A 15,351-nucleotide genomic window follows, 5' to 3' on the forward strand; every position below is an offset into this window, starting at 1 on the left:
AGTCATTTTGTTATATTACACATTTCACATTAAACCGAGTATTTTGAACTACAGCAAAAGCTGTACTAATAGTCTGAATTGTACTTTTAGTTAGCAGTTGTGGGACTGAAGTCTTTAAATACTATCTTCAATCATCCACACAATGCCACACTTTCCAGATATCTACAGATACAAATGTAATAGCTGTTCATCATATAACTGCATGAAATGTTAAATAGAGAATATTAGATTTATTTAACTTCTCAAAAAATTAAAAAATTGTAATGAAAAACATTACTGCAGATCAACATGAGTAGTAACCCAATAACGACCCAAGTTTCCTCACATTCTCTTCACAAGCCCATCTAAGAGACGGAAGTTCATTAGACAAAATGCAGAGGCTACAATTAATATCTCTGCCAATAAATTGTGATAGGGGCATGGTATAAGAACAGATAATTAATATCTGTTTCCTACATTAGATGACCAATTTACTAATCTTAGAAAGATCTAGTGTATAAATACTGGTACAATGTGATTTATCCAGTATTTGCATTTATGAGGAAAAAAAATTCTGTGTTGACTGCTTCTGTATCACATATTTCAAAAATTTAATTATGACACGCACAGAAGAATCTTTCACAGACACATTAAAACTATTAGTAACTCGTCTGAACTACTTCCTGGCACAGCAAGAGGACAGAAGCAGTTTTATTTGACTGGATCATATCAATCTTACCTTCATTATGATTCACTACTTAACTGCATGTTATTAGTAAAATTTCTGGCTCTGCATAAACAAATGCACATCACAGGGAAGTCAATTATTTGGACTCCGTATTTTCAAACTAATGAGTTGTGTCAACAATCATCTTCAATGACATTCCTCAATAGCAATGAACATTGCTCTGTCCCAATAATAACTCATTCACTCTATAATCATCCCTGCAGCTATGAAACTAAATAAGAGTTATATTTTTTTCCACAACTGAGCCTTTACACTAGCCCACAATTTGATAAATGAAACACAAATCAGAAGGGCTAAACTTTACAAGGAGCTTTCCACATGCAGCACCTATTCGCAGTTTAGAGTTGATGTAGGCGACGTGTTTTCATATGAACTTGGATACAGCCAACGGGAGAATATTTTGTCGTAGCCATTAATGGATGTTAACTAGATACATCTTTATGCTACTATAAACAAATTACTGATGATGTGTGGAGAGCCCTTCACTTTTTCCTTTGGCCATATATAGGCTCTTACTGATGTATACACACAGTATATTACAACAATACATGAACAATTATTATTAACGTTTTTGACTCAAAGGCAGCAGCAAGAATGTGGTGATAGGCTGAGCTGTAGTGTAGCCTGAGGTCTGATTGTAGTGTAACTGGAGGTCTAGGTTAGGATGGAAGACAACAGTTTGGGTTATGAGTTAGTGAAGCGCAGGTAAATGAAATTTCAATCTATCCTGGGTTGAAAAACTGATCTGTAGTGTAGCCCAGTCTAGGTTAAGCTGGAGGGTGACAAATTCATTTTAGATTATTTTCTGTTTACTTCAACAAAGTGTCCAACAGGATTTTAGAAATGCCATGATCTGCCTGCACTCATTATTAAATTTATTTATTTACGGTAGAGCTGTCCACACAAAGTGAGTAACTTGAATGAGTGTTTCCAGTATCACAAGTCCATATATTACATGAAGTAATTTGTATCAGTTCATCACTGAAACCAAGAAACTGTGTTTCAGATGAATTTACTAATCTTACAAGGGGAGGCCACGACATTGTGATCACAGGTTTATTTAAAGCTTTTTACACCTTTAGTGGGCCATTAAATCAACATAATGTATCTGTGCAAGGGGGCTGGTCGTAATGAGTCGTGGTGGTCAAGCAGTTAGCATCTGCTGTTTGCAAGTGGTTTCTGAGTGACACAATCGTTCGAATCCCTGCTACCACTTCCATTTTTAATCTATATTTTTTTCCATCACTGGTCACATTATTTAATTTATATGACATTTGAGAGGTAATATAACAAAAAAATTACCATTTGTATTTCCATGAAGTTTCAATTTATGTTTTCCATGTCTCTATGACAAATACAATCGTACAACATGTGATGTTGAGAGCACACCCGACAAGTAATTGTACATTACTCTTGTGGTCTGGCACATTGTGACTTATCATATTACTGATTGTGAATAACGTCATTCATATAATTATTTATCAAGGTTTGACTTGGGCTTTCTGAGCCCATCCACTGTCCTCGATAAATGAATTACAAATAGCAAATAGTCAAATATTATGAAATTCACAAAAACTTCATGAAAATGCATGTGTGTTTTCATTATATTACCTCTCATATGCCAAAAATTAAATAATGTGAGCAATGGCAAAAAAAATATAGATTAAAAAAAGTAAGTGGTAGGTGGGATTAGAACCGTTGCGTCTGCCATGAACCACATGCAAACCATGAACGCTAACTGGTTGACCACCACAACTTCTTACGACAAGCCCCTTCGCATCAGTCACATAACAGATGAGTAAAACTTCTCTTGCGATTTTCTTGGAATTGCCAGAGTATTGCACCTTACTACTTGCAAATTATGTTGCAGTAATGGCCTACTGAAGGTGTACAAAGTTTGAAGTAATCCGTGATCCCAACATTGTGGCATCCCCTCATTAGCATAAAAAGCCCAAAAAACTACATACATCGGTAATGGAAACCCCAGCATGTGACAAAGACAGAAAATTAAAACCTGAGGTTAATTTAGTTAGTGTGTGTTTATGCATATTTTCACCTGCAAACATAAGACTTTTCTATGAAAATTAAGTTTCACCTCATTCTTGCATCTGATATATCAACATTGTTATGTTACAAGTTAATATATTATTTCGTCCACTATCTAAATGAAATTATCTTGCTATGTCATTAGCTATACAAATCAGCTGTTTAATTCTTATGATTTCTTACAACTGACATTAGCAAAATAGCCTGTCAGGTAAGAGCGTGGATGGCCCACTCAAACGTTTTACTTTACCAAGAGCAAGAGTGTAAATTCAATATTAGCAAACTTTTCAATTCCTAATGATTCTTTGCCTGCTTGCTGCATGTAATTGCAGTACCATTTTATTAATTAACTTACATGTGGATGCAGAATTTACATTGCAGTTGTGTGTGTTAAATACTGACAACACAATCAGCACCTAGATATAATACAATCTTTATCATATTTATGTATATATTGGAGTATAGTACTATTCATTCCTCCTTTCATGCTAGGCACAGTGCAGCAGTACTATGGGCTAAACAAGGATGGAAAATTTATTATGAGCACTTTTCAGAAGCTGCTGTTAGGGTTGCAGGAGGGAAATCATATGGCATGGGTTGTGAAGCTGACATTTCTGATTGGCATGGTATGCTGTGTAGCATGTTTTGTCACTGACAAGTCACAACATTCCTTTGGCCACAGTTTGGTGGCAGCCATTCATATGAATAACAGCTGGTTGGTGGCCATGCCTATATACAACACTGCAGCAGATATGATAAATGATGTCGCAGCTGTTACTAGTGGCCAGAATGATTGTAATGGCAGAATTCTTTTCACTCACCACAAGCATCTGGACTCTCGTCTATTGGTGATCTAGCTTTATTCTGTTACTTGCTGGTGGCTCAGTATGTACGTACCAGACTACAGCTCAAAAAATCTAGCATTTGATCCCCGCTGGATCCACATATTTTTTCCTCCTGGATTCAATCCCTAGTACAACTTTTGATTTTTTCTGTCACTGTGTGATTGATTCTTTCACTTCTTGTAATGATCATTTAATGTACAAAATGCCCAGCTGCACTGTGAAACAGAGTCTATGTTACACTGTAGGTCTCTTCGGGCTGGCTATTTCAGTTTAAAGGTAAGAGGAAAGCCAGGGCATATCTACTCCAACAGGATCATGTCGAGTACAGCACTGAGTTGTGGGCAGCTTTATCTTTTTTTATCCTGCCTTCCCAAGCTTACTCCCCTCTAACCTAATGCACAACAGCCAACTACTTCAGCTGTACCTGTGAGAGTTTTCTCCTAGTGCAATATTCCTATCTTTCTCCCCTGCTGTCCATTCTTTTGGTCATCACTCTGACATCCACCCTGCTTACTGTATGCAAGGCAACCACTTCCTGTACAGCTCTTTATGTTGCTTGCTTAGTGAAACTTTCACTCTGCAGTGGAGTGCACACCATTTCTGAAACTTCCCAATAAAACTGTGTGCTGGATGGGGACTTGACCCTGAAACCCTGAATTTTATGGATAATGCTCATACTGACTGATCTATCCAGGCAACTTAAACTTTTTACTTAGAGTCTTCTCAGTACCATCATCACACGAAAAAAAGAGTATTGTTACCAAAATTTTGATCAGTTCTTGCTTATAATGCTTAAATTCAATTATCTACCTTCCCAATCATTTTCAAAAAGATTTTGATTTGTTTGCAGATGTTCCACATGAAAAGATTATTCATAAAAGTTTATTTTTCTTCACATCATCTACTTTTCAATCATCAATGAAGTAACAATCACCCCCCTAGACGACTAATATTTTTGTGTAGAAAAAGGTCACAAATTATGATTCTATGTACTGATTAATCACTCTGTACCTAGATATCTATCATTGATTCTAACTTCTCTCATTTTTCCAACTTTTCTTCATATGACTTTTTCCTATATGATATTCAAATTAAGCATAAGAATGGTTCGCTATGTATTAATTCCACTCCCTATGCCAGATGACTTTTGAACAAAAAATAATTGCATTAAAATACAATATTTCCAGTTTTATTTCATATTCAATTCATAAGTAGAATTCTTGGAGTCTTGTCTCCATTTCAAGTTTTTTTATTGCTCCTATTCAATATTGTGTTAATGTTCATACCTCACCAAACTGACCATGTTGTAGCTTCCCATAATAATAGATTCTTTTCTCTGATATAGCTATTTCAACGATTAACTTTTGTCAGGTCCTCCTTCAAGCACATTTTTCTCATCCTCTGTGTTTTCAGACCACGTAGATATTCTCATCTTCCAGCTTCTATCTGTCACAGTTGCCAATATTTCTGTTAGCACATTGTTTTCCACCTATGGCTTAGTTGTCAGCTACCTTTCCCCCTTTAACTATTCTGTTGCATCTCCCACAAGCAGCACAAGGCTTTCTTCCGTCATTTAACTATTCTACAAATAATTTCGAAGTTGTGTGTGTGTGTGTGTGTGAGAGAGAGAGAGAGAGAGAGAGAGAGAGAGAGAGAGAGAGAGAGGGGGGGGGGTCTTATCTTAATAAATTAATTAGGAAGACAAATATATTCTTGGCAGCACAATTTCCCCCTTTCTACACCAAATTATGATTACATAAGTAAAAGTGAGAGTCATTTTTTGTCCTAACACTGTGTTTGTTAATTCACCTACTGGACTTTTCTTTCCGAATTCTGAATGATTGCTAGTGATAAACTTTTTAATGGAGGAAATGTACTGGGAAGTTTTTAGCATGCAGCGTTGCTTAAATAGTTGTTTGTGGGAGGTTGGAGGAAATGTACTGGGAAGTTTTTAGCATGCAGCGTTGCTTAAATAGTTGTTTGTGGGAGGTTTTGCGAGTATGCCAGGTGTATTCATGTTTTGAAGGAATCCCCGTCACCTGTCAATTGCTCCCCAAGCAAATATCAGATGGCAGATATTAGAACCAACAAAATTAAACAGTTACAACAAAGTTGGGTTTATGTTTTGTGATAGGGGCAACTGCTTGTTATGGGCCAAATTTCAAGAACGAAATGTTTTTTACTATAAGCACTGCAGATCCAATATGGCACTGGATGTCATACCCTACTGTTTCATAAAGGTATCGAAACTTCATATTATTCTGAACACACCATCACAATATTTCCAGACAAAGCGCCCCAACACCGTGCAGGGGAAATAAAACTATGCTAGGCCTCAAACACCATCTTTAAAAGTCAAAACAGAACATTACTGGAACTGGAAACAAAGTTAAAGACTAATATTTCTAATAATATTTACCCTCCATCACAAATTTCATCCAGAGCCAGCATTACTATATCCAAGTTTTCCAGGACAACTCGTTTTTCCACATTTTTTCTAAGGATCTGACTGACAGCGTCATACAGGCAATTCAGTACACTCACAAGAATTAACTGAAATGATTCAAGAAATCAAGAATCAGTGAGTATGATAAAAAAAGGATAAGGTTAGTACACTGAAATACAAAAGTATTTGTAATTGTAATCAAATATATAAGGAAACTCAGAAAATGCATTTAACTATGCTACCAAAACAGAATTTTACTCAATTCATGTTTTTAGGTGTCTTATGGTTTTAGGTTACACAAAACAAAGAATGCATTAACACGCAGACAAATAGCTCAGTTTTGGAGAGGTCAATTAAGGAATAAACTGCAGCCCTGTTGAAGCCAATTTGCTGTATCTCTCACCCTGTTGCAACTAAAATATTTGTAAAATCAAGTTGGCCATAGAGAGTCCAGCAACACTGTAGCTCATCTGTCAGGAGAAGGCTCACAAACTGCAATGTTTTTATGAAATGAAACAGCTGATGGTGCACACCAATATATCAGACACAAAGGAACTCCTATAGTGTTGCAGCAAGCAAATATTTTTCTCAATATGCAGACCACATAATTTTAAGCCACTCACAAACAATAACACACAAAACTGACAATTTTTTTGCTTCTATTCTATTATTTGGAATGTAGTTTTTGACGGACTGATATGTAGTGTAGCTCAAGGCATGGGTCAGACTGGAAGGTAAGTTTGGTTGCAAGTTGTCGAAGCCAATGAATGTGATTTTATGATAACAACTATATTCTTGTTATGATAGGTATTTTACACATATTTGATTTTTGTATGTTGTTTTTGTCTGCCAATTTCACAGTATGATGCATCAACGAACTGGTGGTATCAGCAGGTTCGGTATCTCTGCAAACTATACGTACAAACGTACCCTGTTTACATGGTTCCAACATAAATGGACTTGGACTATATATAACTTTCTCAAAGAAAGTCCTACAGATACACCGATCATGGAAATTCAATGCCTGTGATGAAGAGTTGTATGTAATACTCTTGGCAGACAAGATGTGAACACGGACTGAAGCTTTTCTAGTTTCAATTCACTGTGTGCTTTTCAGACTATGCACTGGCCATAACAAGCAAGAAAAGCCTGTCTGCAGCAACCTCTTCTCCATTCAAAAATACAGTAATGATTGAGTAAAGTCACACAAAATGTGAAACAGAGTATCTGTAAGCGAGAAATGATAGGATTTGAGGTTTAAATCAGCAACTTGACAGTCGCAAATCTATCTCCTGTCAGTCAAAGAAAATGTTACTTCAACTCTTATCCATATACAGAGTTGCTCTTCAACCAATGATTTTCTATTTCCTTTAGAAGAGCCAACAGTATGTAATGTCACACAATAAAAGTGCAGCAATTATGCCAGATGTATTTCTATGCTGTTTAGAGAGTGGTTTAGCAAGTAATTTGCTTTTATGCTGCCAGTAGGAAAAGCCTCCAAAAAGTCTAAAGGAACAGACATTAAAGTATCAAACTCATGAAAATGACCTGAGAGTTACAATTTCTGTATTATGAATGTCTTCAATTCTTTTATATTTCAAGTTGTAATATACTTTTATTTCTTAATGTTTTCACTCCATTTTTATGGTCTTACTTCATGATTTTTTTTATTACACCCTGTATGTTAATTCACCACTTTTAACTATCCATTATCTTGCCAATGGCTGTATGCTCAATCTACTTTGATTCTGAAACAGTTTTGTATAAAATTAAACAGTGTAAAAAAATCTGCTGCATCCATGACTATGTTGAAAGAATTTTAAAAAATATTGTAGCTGGTCATTACATGTTAATTCTTACAAATTGAGGCATTTTGGAGGAATTGCTCAATAAAGTGAACATTTTGTCAGTAGTTCAGTAGCAGTGCTCTAGGGAAGGCAACAGAAATTATTTTAATTGTCACCTGATGATAGATCAAAGCTGCTGAAAGACACCACAATAGATAAGTAATAAAATTAATTACTGGTTATTGAGTTTTGTAGGGCAGGTATAGAGTAAAACTGGAGACACACAGTTCCCACAAAAACAAACTTGTAATTGAAGTGATTATAAACAACATAATCTAATAAATGGGAATAGGAAGTGAAAAGTTTGCAACAAAACATGGACCTAAATTAACCTTGATTAGAGATAAAACAGCGCCCAACTGGATACAATGGCTTATCTGTGTGTTTTTAAGGATGGAACCAAAGTTAGGGCTTAATGACTTGAGGCGAAGAGAGAGTAGTGGAACTCAGAAGGCCAACTTTTCATGGAAAGCTCTTGTAAAAACAAGTGTGACGATTGTGAAAAATTGGCTGAAATGATTCCAAGAATACTTCAACGTTTCTCATGCAACACACTTCTACATAATTACAGCCCACTCATGGAGTTATAACGAGATCCACTGGGTTTCCTATTTTATACTGAGGCATGTAAGACTTGAAAGTATCTTCCATTGATTCATATGCTGCATTTGCTTCTTTCATACTAATAAGTGCAAAAGACTTTGTTCCACATCCGAAAGAAAAGACATTGTAGATAACTTCTTTGTTTCCAGAGTAATAAAACAGCATTACTCATTTTCTTTATCTAGTAAAATTCAGTTTACAAAGTTAAAGTTAATTTTAGTAAGCATGAAATTATACTGATCTCTCTGGTTATATCACTTCCTTACAATTGGCAAGAGGACTGAGGATATGGTAATATCAACTTGTCTTAGAAATATAAGAAGAACTGTACCAAACAACCTGTTATACTCACCTCATTTTCTTGGGAACTGCCCATTACATAGAAAAAAAGATCAACATTTGACCTGTACACACATGTCAAACCATCCAACATTATAATTTCTGCATTAGCCCTGTGCGTTTTGGTGAAAAGATTTTTTTCAAAAGTTTTTTGCTCTTTCGCAGATGGAAATATATTTTTGTCATAGTATTTTGCAAGGATCCTATTTCCATCATTGTCAAGTATTGCAATGCCTTTCACAGTGTACAGGCTCGGTTCCTAAAAAATCAAAAGTGTCGATTAATACAAATATGAAAACAACAAAAAATTATAATTAGAAGGTAAATAACACATTGGAATAATATGTACATACACTGATGAGACAAAACATTACAACCACCTGCTTAATAGCTTGTTTGTCCATGTTTTGAACAAAATACATCACTGATTCTGCGTATCAGGGATCTGGTAGGTTTGTGGAGGTATGTGGCATTAGATGTCTACACACATATCATGCAATTCACTCAAATAATGGGCCACTGATTTGTGTACATCAAGCAAAATAGATCACCAAGACATCAAGGCAAGTTCACTATAATGTTCCTCAAAGCACTATAGCAAAGTTCTGGCTCCAAGAAAGAGACAATTATAGCAATGAAAGATGACATCACTATCAGGGAAAACATCAAGCATGAAGGGATGCAGGTGGTTTGCAGCTGTGTGTCAGTGACTTCAATTACTACCATAGGTCCCATGCAAGCGCAGGAGAATGTCTCCCACAGCATAATACTGCTTCCACCAGCCTGCACCCACGGCGCATTGCACATTTCGAGCTGCTGTTCACCTCGATGAGTGACTGTGCGTACAACAATTGCCCTCGTGATGCAAAATGCGATTCACCCAAAGAGCCGACATTTCCATTGATTAACAGTTAAATCCTGGTGGCCCTGTGGTCACTGCAACCTTAACTGGCGATGTTGTTGTGTCAATATGTGATCACATAGGGGTGGTCTGCTGCAGAGCTCCATGCTCAATGATGTATATGAACAGTGTGCTCCAAAACACTTGCGTGTGCACCAGCATTGTGATCTTTCAGCAGAGATGTCACAAATCACCATCTTTTCCACTTCACAGAGCAAACAAGCCTCCGAACCCCATGTTTTGTGATGAGCATTAGTTTCATTGGCTTACTCTTTCCATAAATGCTCACGGCAGCAGCACGTTAACATTCGGCAAGCTTTGTCGTTAACGAGATACCCTTTCACAGGCTCTGCATAATAATAATCTCCCCTTTGTCAAAGTTGCTTTCTCAATGGACCTGCACATTTGCAACCCATATCTTCGCTAGAGTGATCCCCTCTCGGTATCCGCTCCAGTTACATACTTTTCTTATGTCATGTGCTGCAATGTCAGGTGACGAGATGGCAAGAAGTCATTCGTGATCTTCTCAAAGGAACCACGCCCAGCATTAATCCTGGCACTACCAAGGAAGGGGCTTTATAGGCCCACTGATTTAATAATTACACGTTGTATGAACGTCCTTTGATAAATGAACTCTAAATCAAAGCTTGTTATCCATTACTGCATTTACAACTGAGTGATTAAAGAATTTGTTAATTAAAATTCATTTATCTGATTTTATTCTCATACACCTTAGAAGCCTCCAACCCATCAGTAACACTAGGGATAGATTTCAGGTCATTGTGGAGTATGTGGTATTAGATAAATTTAAATATTTAAAATTAAATGATCTTTTGCACTGTCGTCTTCAAACATATTTTTAAGAAACCGTTTTTTATTTTCATTGTTTCTGGTACTGTTGAACAAGTGACATGAATAGACAATGTTTATGCTATAGTTCTATTGAAGGAGTGCTTGAAGAAGTCTTGAATGAATCAGATGTAGATGAAAATGAAGTGGATGATGGTATGGAGATACACTGCCTGAGAATGAAGATGATGTTCAGCCCAACCTACCAGATGCTAATAGCAACTTTTATAAATTCATTGCCAAAAGTGGATGTGAGTATGTTATAGAGCCATCTCGATAATATCAGTGTTCTGTACAAAATATAGTGCGGGGCAGAACGAGGCTAAGACACACTAAAAAGGGAAGTGTGGACACCATAGACTACATGGCAAGACATTACAGCATGAAGAGAGAACAAGAAGATGGTTCACATCCGTCTTCTACACACACACACACTGATGCAGCAGCAATAAATACATATTCAACTTCCATCCAAACTTTCGAAATTGGAAAAAGAATTTGCTGAACCACAATAGAATTTTTCTCGGAAACTTTGGTCTTCAATAATAAGGCCTCATGTACACCTGTCTGCTTTGACCCGTGACATCAATATGGTGGAAATGCCTACTTCCAGTGTATGCAAAGGGGAATTTAGGGTAGGGACAAGCTAAATATACAAGAATGAAAAACACCCCACCATCCCAAAACAAATAATATATATAAAAAATTAATTTACAGCATTCCACTACAACAAAACCAAAGGAATATGACATTTCCCCTGGCCTCTATAGCTCAACCACAGCTATCCATATCAGAAAACCAACACCTACTACCCCAAAAAGTGAACTCTGACATTGCGCTTGCCCTAGATAACTCAACCGTAGCTACTGACACCAAAAACTTAACACCTACAACTATGGAAAGTGGAACCAAAATCCCAACAACTCAAATACCCCATATTCACTACATAAATTAAAACACAACCGGCCTACCATAAATGTACAACACACAAAATATTACAATTACTATGCAATAAAACAAAACAAAAAAATTACTTACCAACAAATGCCTCCGGCAATAACACTTAGCCCCCCCCCCCCACACACACACTGAAAACACAACATACACATGTCCCTGATCTGAGCTGCAGGCACTCTCCTCAAACTATGTTGTTGCCACAAACTTGACATCTAACATATTCAGCAATAAGACCGAACATCTGCAGAAGCTTTATGACAGACACCACATCATCGCCCATTTCAGAACACAATGACACAGTCATGAACTTCCCTGTCATATCAATACCTTTAAAAAAAGGAATAAAAAATTTCTACTTCTTTCCACACATCAAACTAATTAGATATAACAAAAAAGCCAAACACAGAAAAGCCCTTAATAACGCACTGGAAAGACATCCACATTATCACACCAACTACCTAAACTCAAAACCACGTTAGCATGATGACAACCCAAACACAAATGAACCCAATACCACACATTAAACTCAGCACGTCCACATCCACCACCAGAGGGCACCATCAAATACATCATCTACAAACACAGGGTAAAAGCACACGGGTGGATTCTTGATGCTTCTGTTGACCCTCAGAAGATGTCCAGTAACAATGGCAATGGAAAGCACCACACAACAGCACCTTGCTGCACTATGGAACCTGTGCCATAAACAGCAGAGCTAGGAACATGTGTATGGTGCCAGATATTCTACCAAGAAGCTGCATCTAAAAGGTTCAAGAACAACAAGTTGGAAAAATCAACTGTTACCTGCTTTCAGTGCCGCAAACACACCTGTGTAAAACACCGCAAGAGGACAGTGTTGCGTGAAAAATATGTCTCAGAATGAGACAGGAAATTCTGTTTGCTTCATTTAGTGGACTGAAATTACCTGGTATACAAAAAATAATGTATAAGCAGTTCTAAGTCTTTTCAGTGAGATCAGAATAAAATAAACCTGTTGGTGCTACATGTCACAAAAATCACCTAGGTAATGTTAGTGTTAACTTCAGCAAATTTGGACAAAAACCCAATCCAGGATGCATTAAAAGTTACACATCCCCTTTCATTTTTCCAGTCAATTTGTCACCACAATCATATTTCCTACTCTCAAATTCAATGGATTTGTCACTCACAACCAAACTGTCACCTTCCAACCTAACCAAGATCTCATGCCGCACTACGGATCAGTCTGTCACCACAACCATGATTTCAGAAGCAGGGAGGCAGGGGTGGGGGGTCCAATATGAAACATAATTTAGCCCAGGAAGCCAGATGATGTAAGAATCCCCTCAATCCTGAATGAGAGTCCAGTGCATTAATATGACTTAGCGCCTAACTCAGTACACGGTTATGAAAGGAAAGTGTCTACAAGGAGCAAATAGCATGCACTAGAAGTACAATCAATAATATAACTAGAATATGACACTGTTATATTACACTTCTGAAAAGTAAACACACGGACACCTCCCACATTATGTCCAGCTCTTGCAACTGAGTCCCTACCCTGAGGAGTTTTAATGTACTTCATTTGCAACAGAAAAAAATAACACCAGAAACATTATTGTGCAAAGACACACACAACATCTGGTAAAAGCTTAAAAAGTACTCAACAGTAGACGAGGGTCTAGTACTTACAAACATATTCATTTACAGTGTAGAAACACCGCTCAAATATAAATGTTCTTAGCTCTGGTCTAAAATCTGTTCCCTTCTCCCAACTTCCTCAAGCAAGTTGACAGTGCATTGTAAAGAGTGACACCAAAGTGTTCAATGTCTTTCACAACCAGTTGTGAATGTTATAACTATAGTATCACTGCTGGTTTGCCAGTCTCCCTGTTTAGATTTTGTCATCAACACAAATTTTTGTAAGTATAACGAGGGTACAGTAAACACAGCAAACCAATGAAAATCACAATTTTCTGCAACTGGCTGTACATGTAATTGGTCTACGAAAAAGTACATGTATTGTATTTATTTCTTTATATCATGATATGCTTCCTGTAATTTCAGCTCAAGTGAAGAACAGCAATTACATACCATGCTCCAAAAATATCACTAAAAACAGCTGCTACGGTGTATAACCTCACAAATACGGAAGATCCGCTGTTAGTTATATATAATTAATTACAATGCTTTGTTCGTACTTGGAAACAACAAATTAAACGCCAAATGAAAAGGTTTCTTTTGCATCAAACAAATTAACAGGGCACGACATTCACAGTAAATCCTACAGGTCGTACGTAGGTAAATAAGTAACGTCACAGATGAAAAAAACAATATGATTTCACATACATGCGGCATCTGCAAAATTCTCATAAATACTTTAAAAAAATAGGTAAACATACCAAGTACGAACAATCCATGGTGTTCTATGACCAAAAGTTCCACGTCAGTCGTGTTCGCTACAGAAAGCAACAAGACGCTAACAGTGTTATATAATGAATAACGAACTACACTTAACGTAAAAACCAGACAACGCTGAACTGCTAGCACCTTCCCAACATAAAAGTATGTTTACTTGTAGCTTATATTAGGTTTCTTCAAACTACAACACATTTGTCCACAAAAAAACCAACGATTTACATTGCCAACGTCAAGCGCTTTGACAAATCCAAAGAGGTACATTTTTATAGAGAGTTAGTTATATCAATCAAGATAAAGTGTCAAACCGACGTCTGACCAAGTATGAAACAAAATTTTAACAATAGTGTAATTCTTTACTGATTACTGTGATTAATTTCTCTTCTCTTATCCAAATCTGAATTTATGAAATAATTTAGGTTATCGTTATTGCGAGTCAGTCTTTTGTAAAAAAAATATGTTTCAATTTTCAGAGACATTTTAGCGCACAGTCTAAGAATATCTAAATACTTATTTATTATAAACGAACATAAGGCTGTTGCAGAAAACAGTTATTACAACCAACTTTATCTAATTATTTACTTGTTTCTGAAAATTTATACAGCATTAATTACTCAATCTATCAGCGGCGTGCGGATTTTTATACTAACTTTGGGAGAGCAGTTAGTTTCTTGTGTTTAGTGTTAGCAACTTGCCTTGCAAGGGAAAAATGTAAACGAAATGTCAGAGGTGTAAAGGACGGCTGAAATGATCAAGACAGTAGCTCCATAAGCGATGGCATATGGGCCATATTAATTATCTTAGAGAATTATTTGGCGAACCCTAAGATTTTAGAAATTATTTATGAATCGATATATAAACGTACATAATTTACTGATGGTCGTAACTCCTCCTATAACAGAAAATATTCAAGAGGAGAGCCACCTCACCTCATGAGAGGTTGACTGGTATGCTACGATTCTTGGAACAGGTAGAAGTTATAAGAATTTGGAATTTTCAGCCAGACTGTCCAAACAAGCACAAGGGGAACTGATGCGGAATACTTATAAACCAAAGTACATTGTCTGTGCTACGAATTTCATCAACATATACCTCAGATAGAACAGATTTCGTTGCTTAAATCTTTATGGTAAACAGTCCACAATAAAATCTTTTTTTTTATCGTTTTACTGTTTGGCACAGGGTCAACTGATCACATTTTCTCTATTAACACCTTGACTGATACGTGAACACCGGTGGACCCAGGAGCCAGACGCAGAGCGCCCTCTGGCGACCACACACACCACTCTGTTTAGCAAAGTGTATATTATAGTGCAGTACTGTGCATTCATCTGTACTTCTTGATTGAGTTGACACCCTTGTACTGGAAATTAGGCACAATATGTTGATCAAAT

The 15,351-nt window shown here is 36.7% G+C and overlaps 1 protein-coding gene across 1 annotated transcript in view; it reads right to left on the minus strand.

Moving 5' to 3' along the window:
• Window positions 1-14,198, minus strand: part of LOC126248124 (coatomer subunit zeta-1) — a 35,309-nt gene extending 21,111 nt beyond the window's left edge. Inside the window, exons 1-3 of the mRNA XM_049948810.1 lie at window positions 13,942-14,198; window positions 8,867-9,112; window positions 6,038-6,171 (exon numbers count right to left, since the gene is read on the minus strand). Of these exons, the coding sequence (XP_049804767.1) occupies window positions 6,038-6,171; window positions 8,867-9,112; window positions 13,942-13,959 (398 nt within the window). The 5' untranslated portion in view covers window positions 13,960-14,198. The remainder of the gene's footprint in view (window positions 1-6,037; window positions 6,172-8,866; window positions 9,113-13,941) is intronic.
• Between the last annotated feature and the right edge of the window lie 1,153 nt (window positions 14,199-15,351).

The sequence above is a fragment of the Schistocerca nitens genome, chromosome 3, assembly GCF_023898315.1.
Source record: "Schistocerca nitens isolate TAMUIC-IGC-003100 chromosome 3, iqSchNite1.1, whole genome shotgun sequence".
NCBI classification, from domain to species: Eukaryota; Metazoa; Arthropoda; class Insecta; order Orthoptera; family Acrididae; genus Schistocerca; species Schistocerca nitens.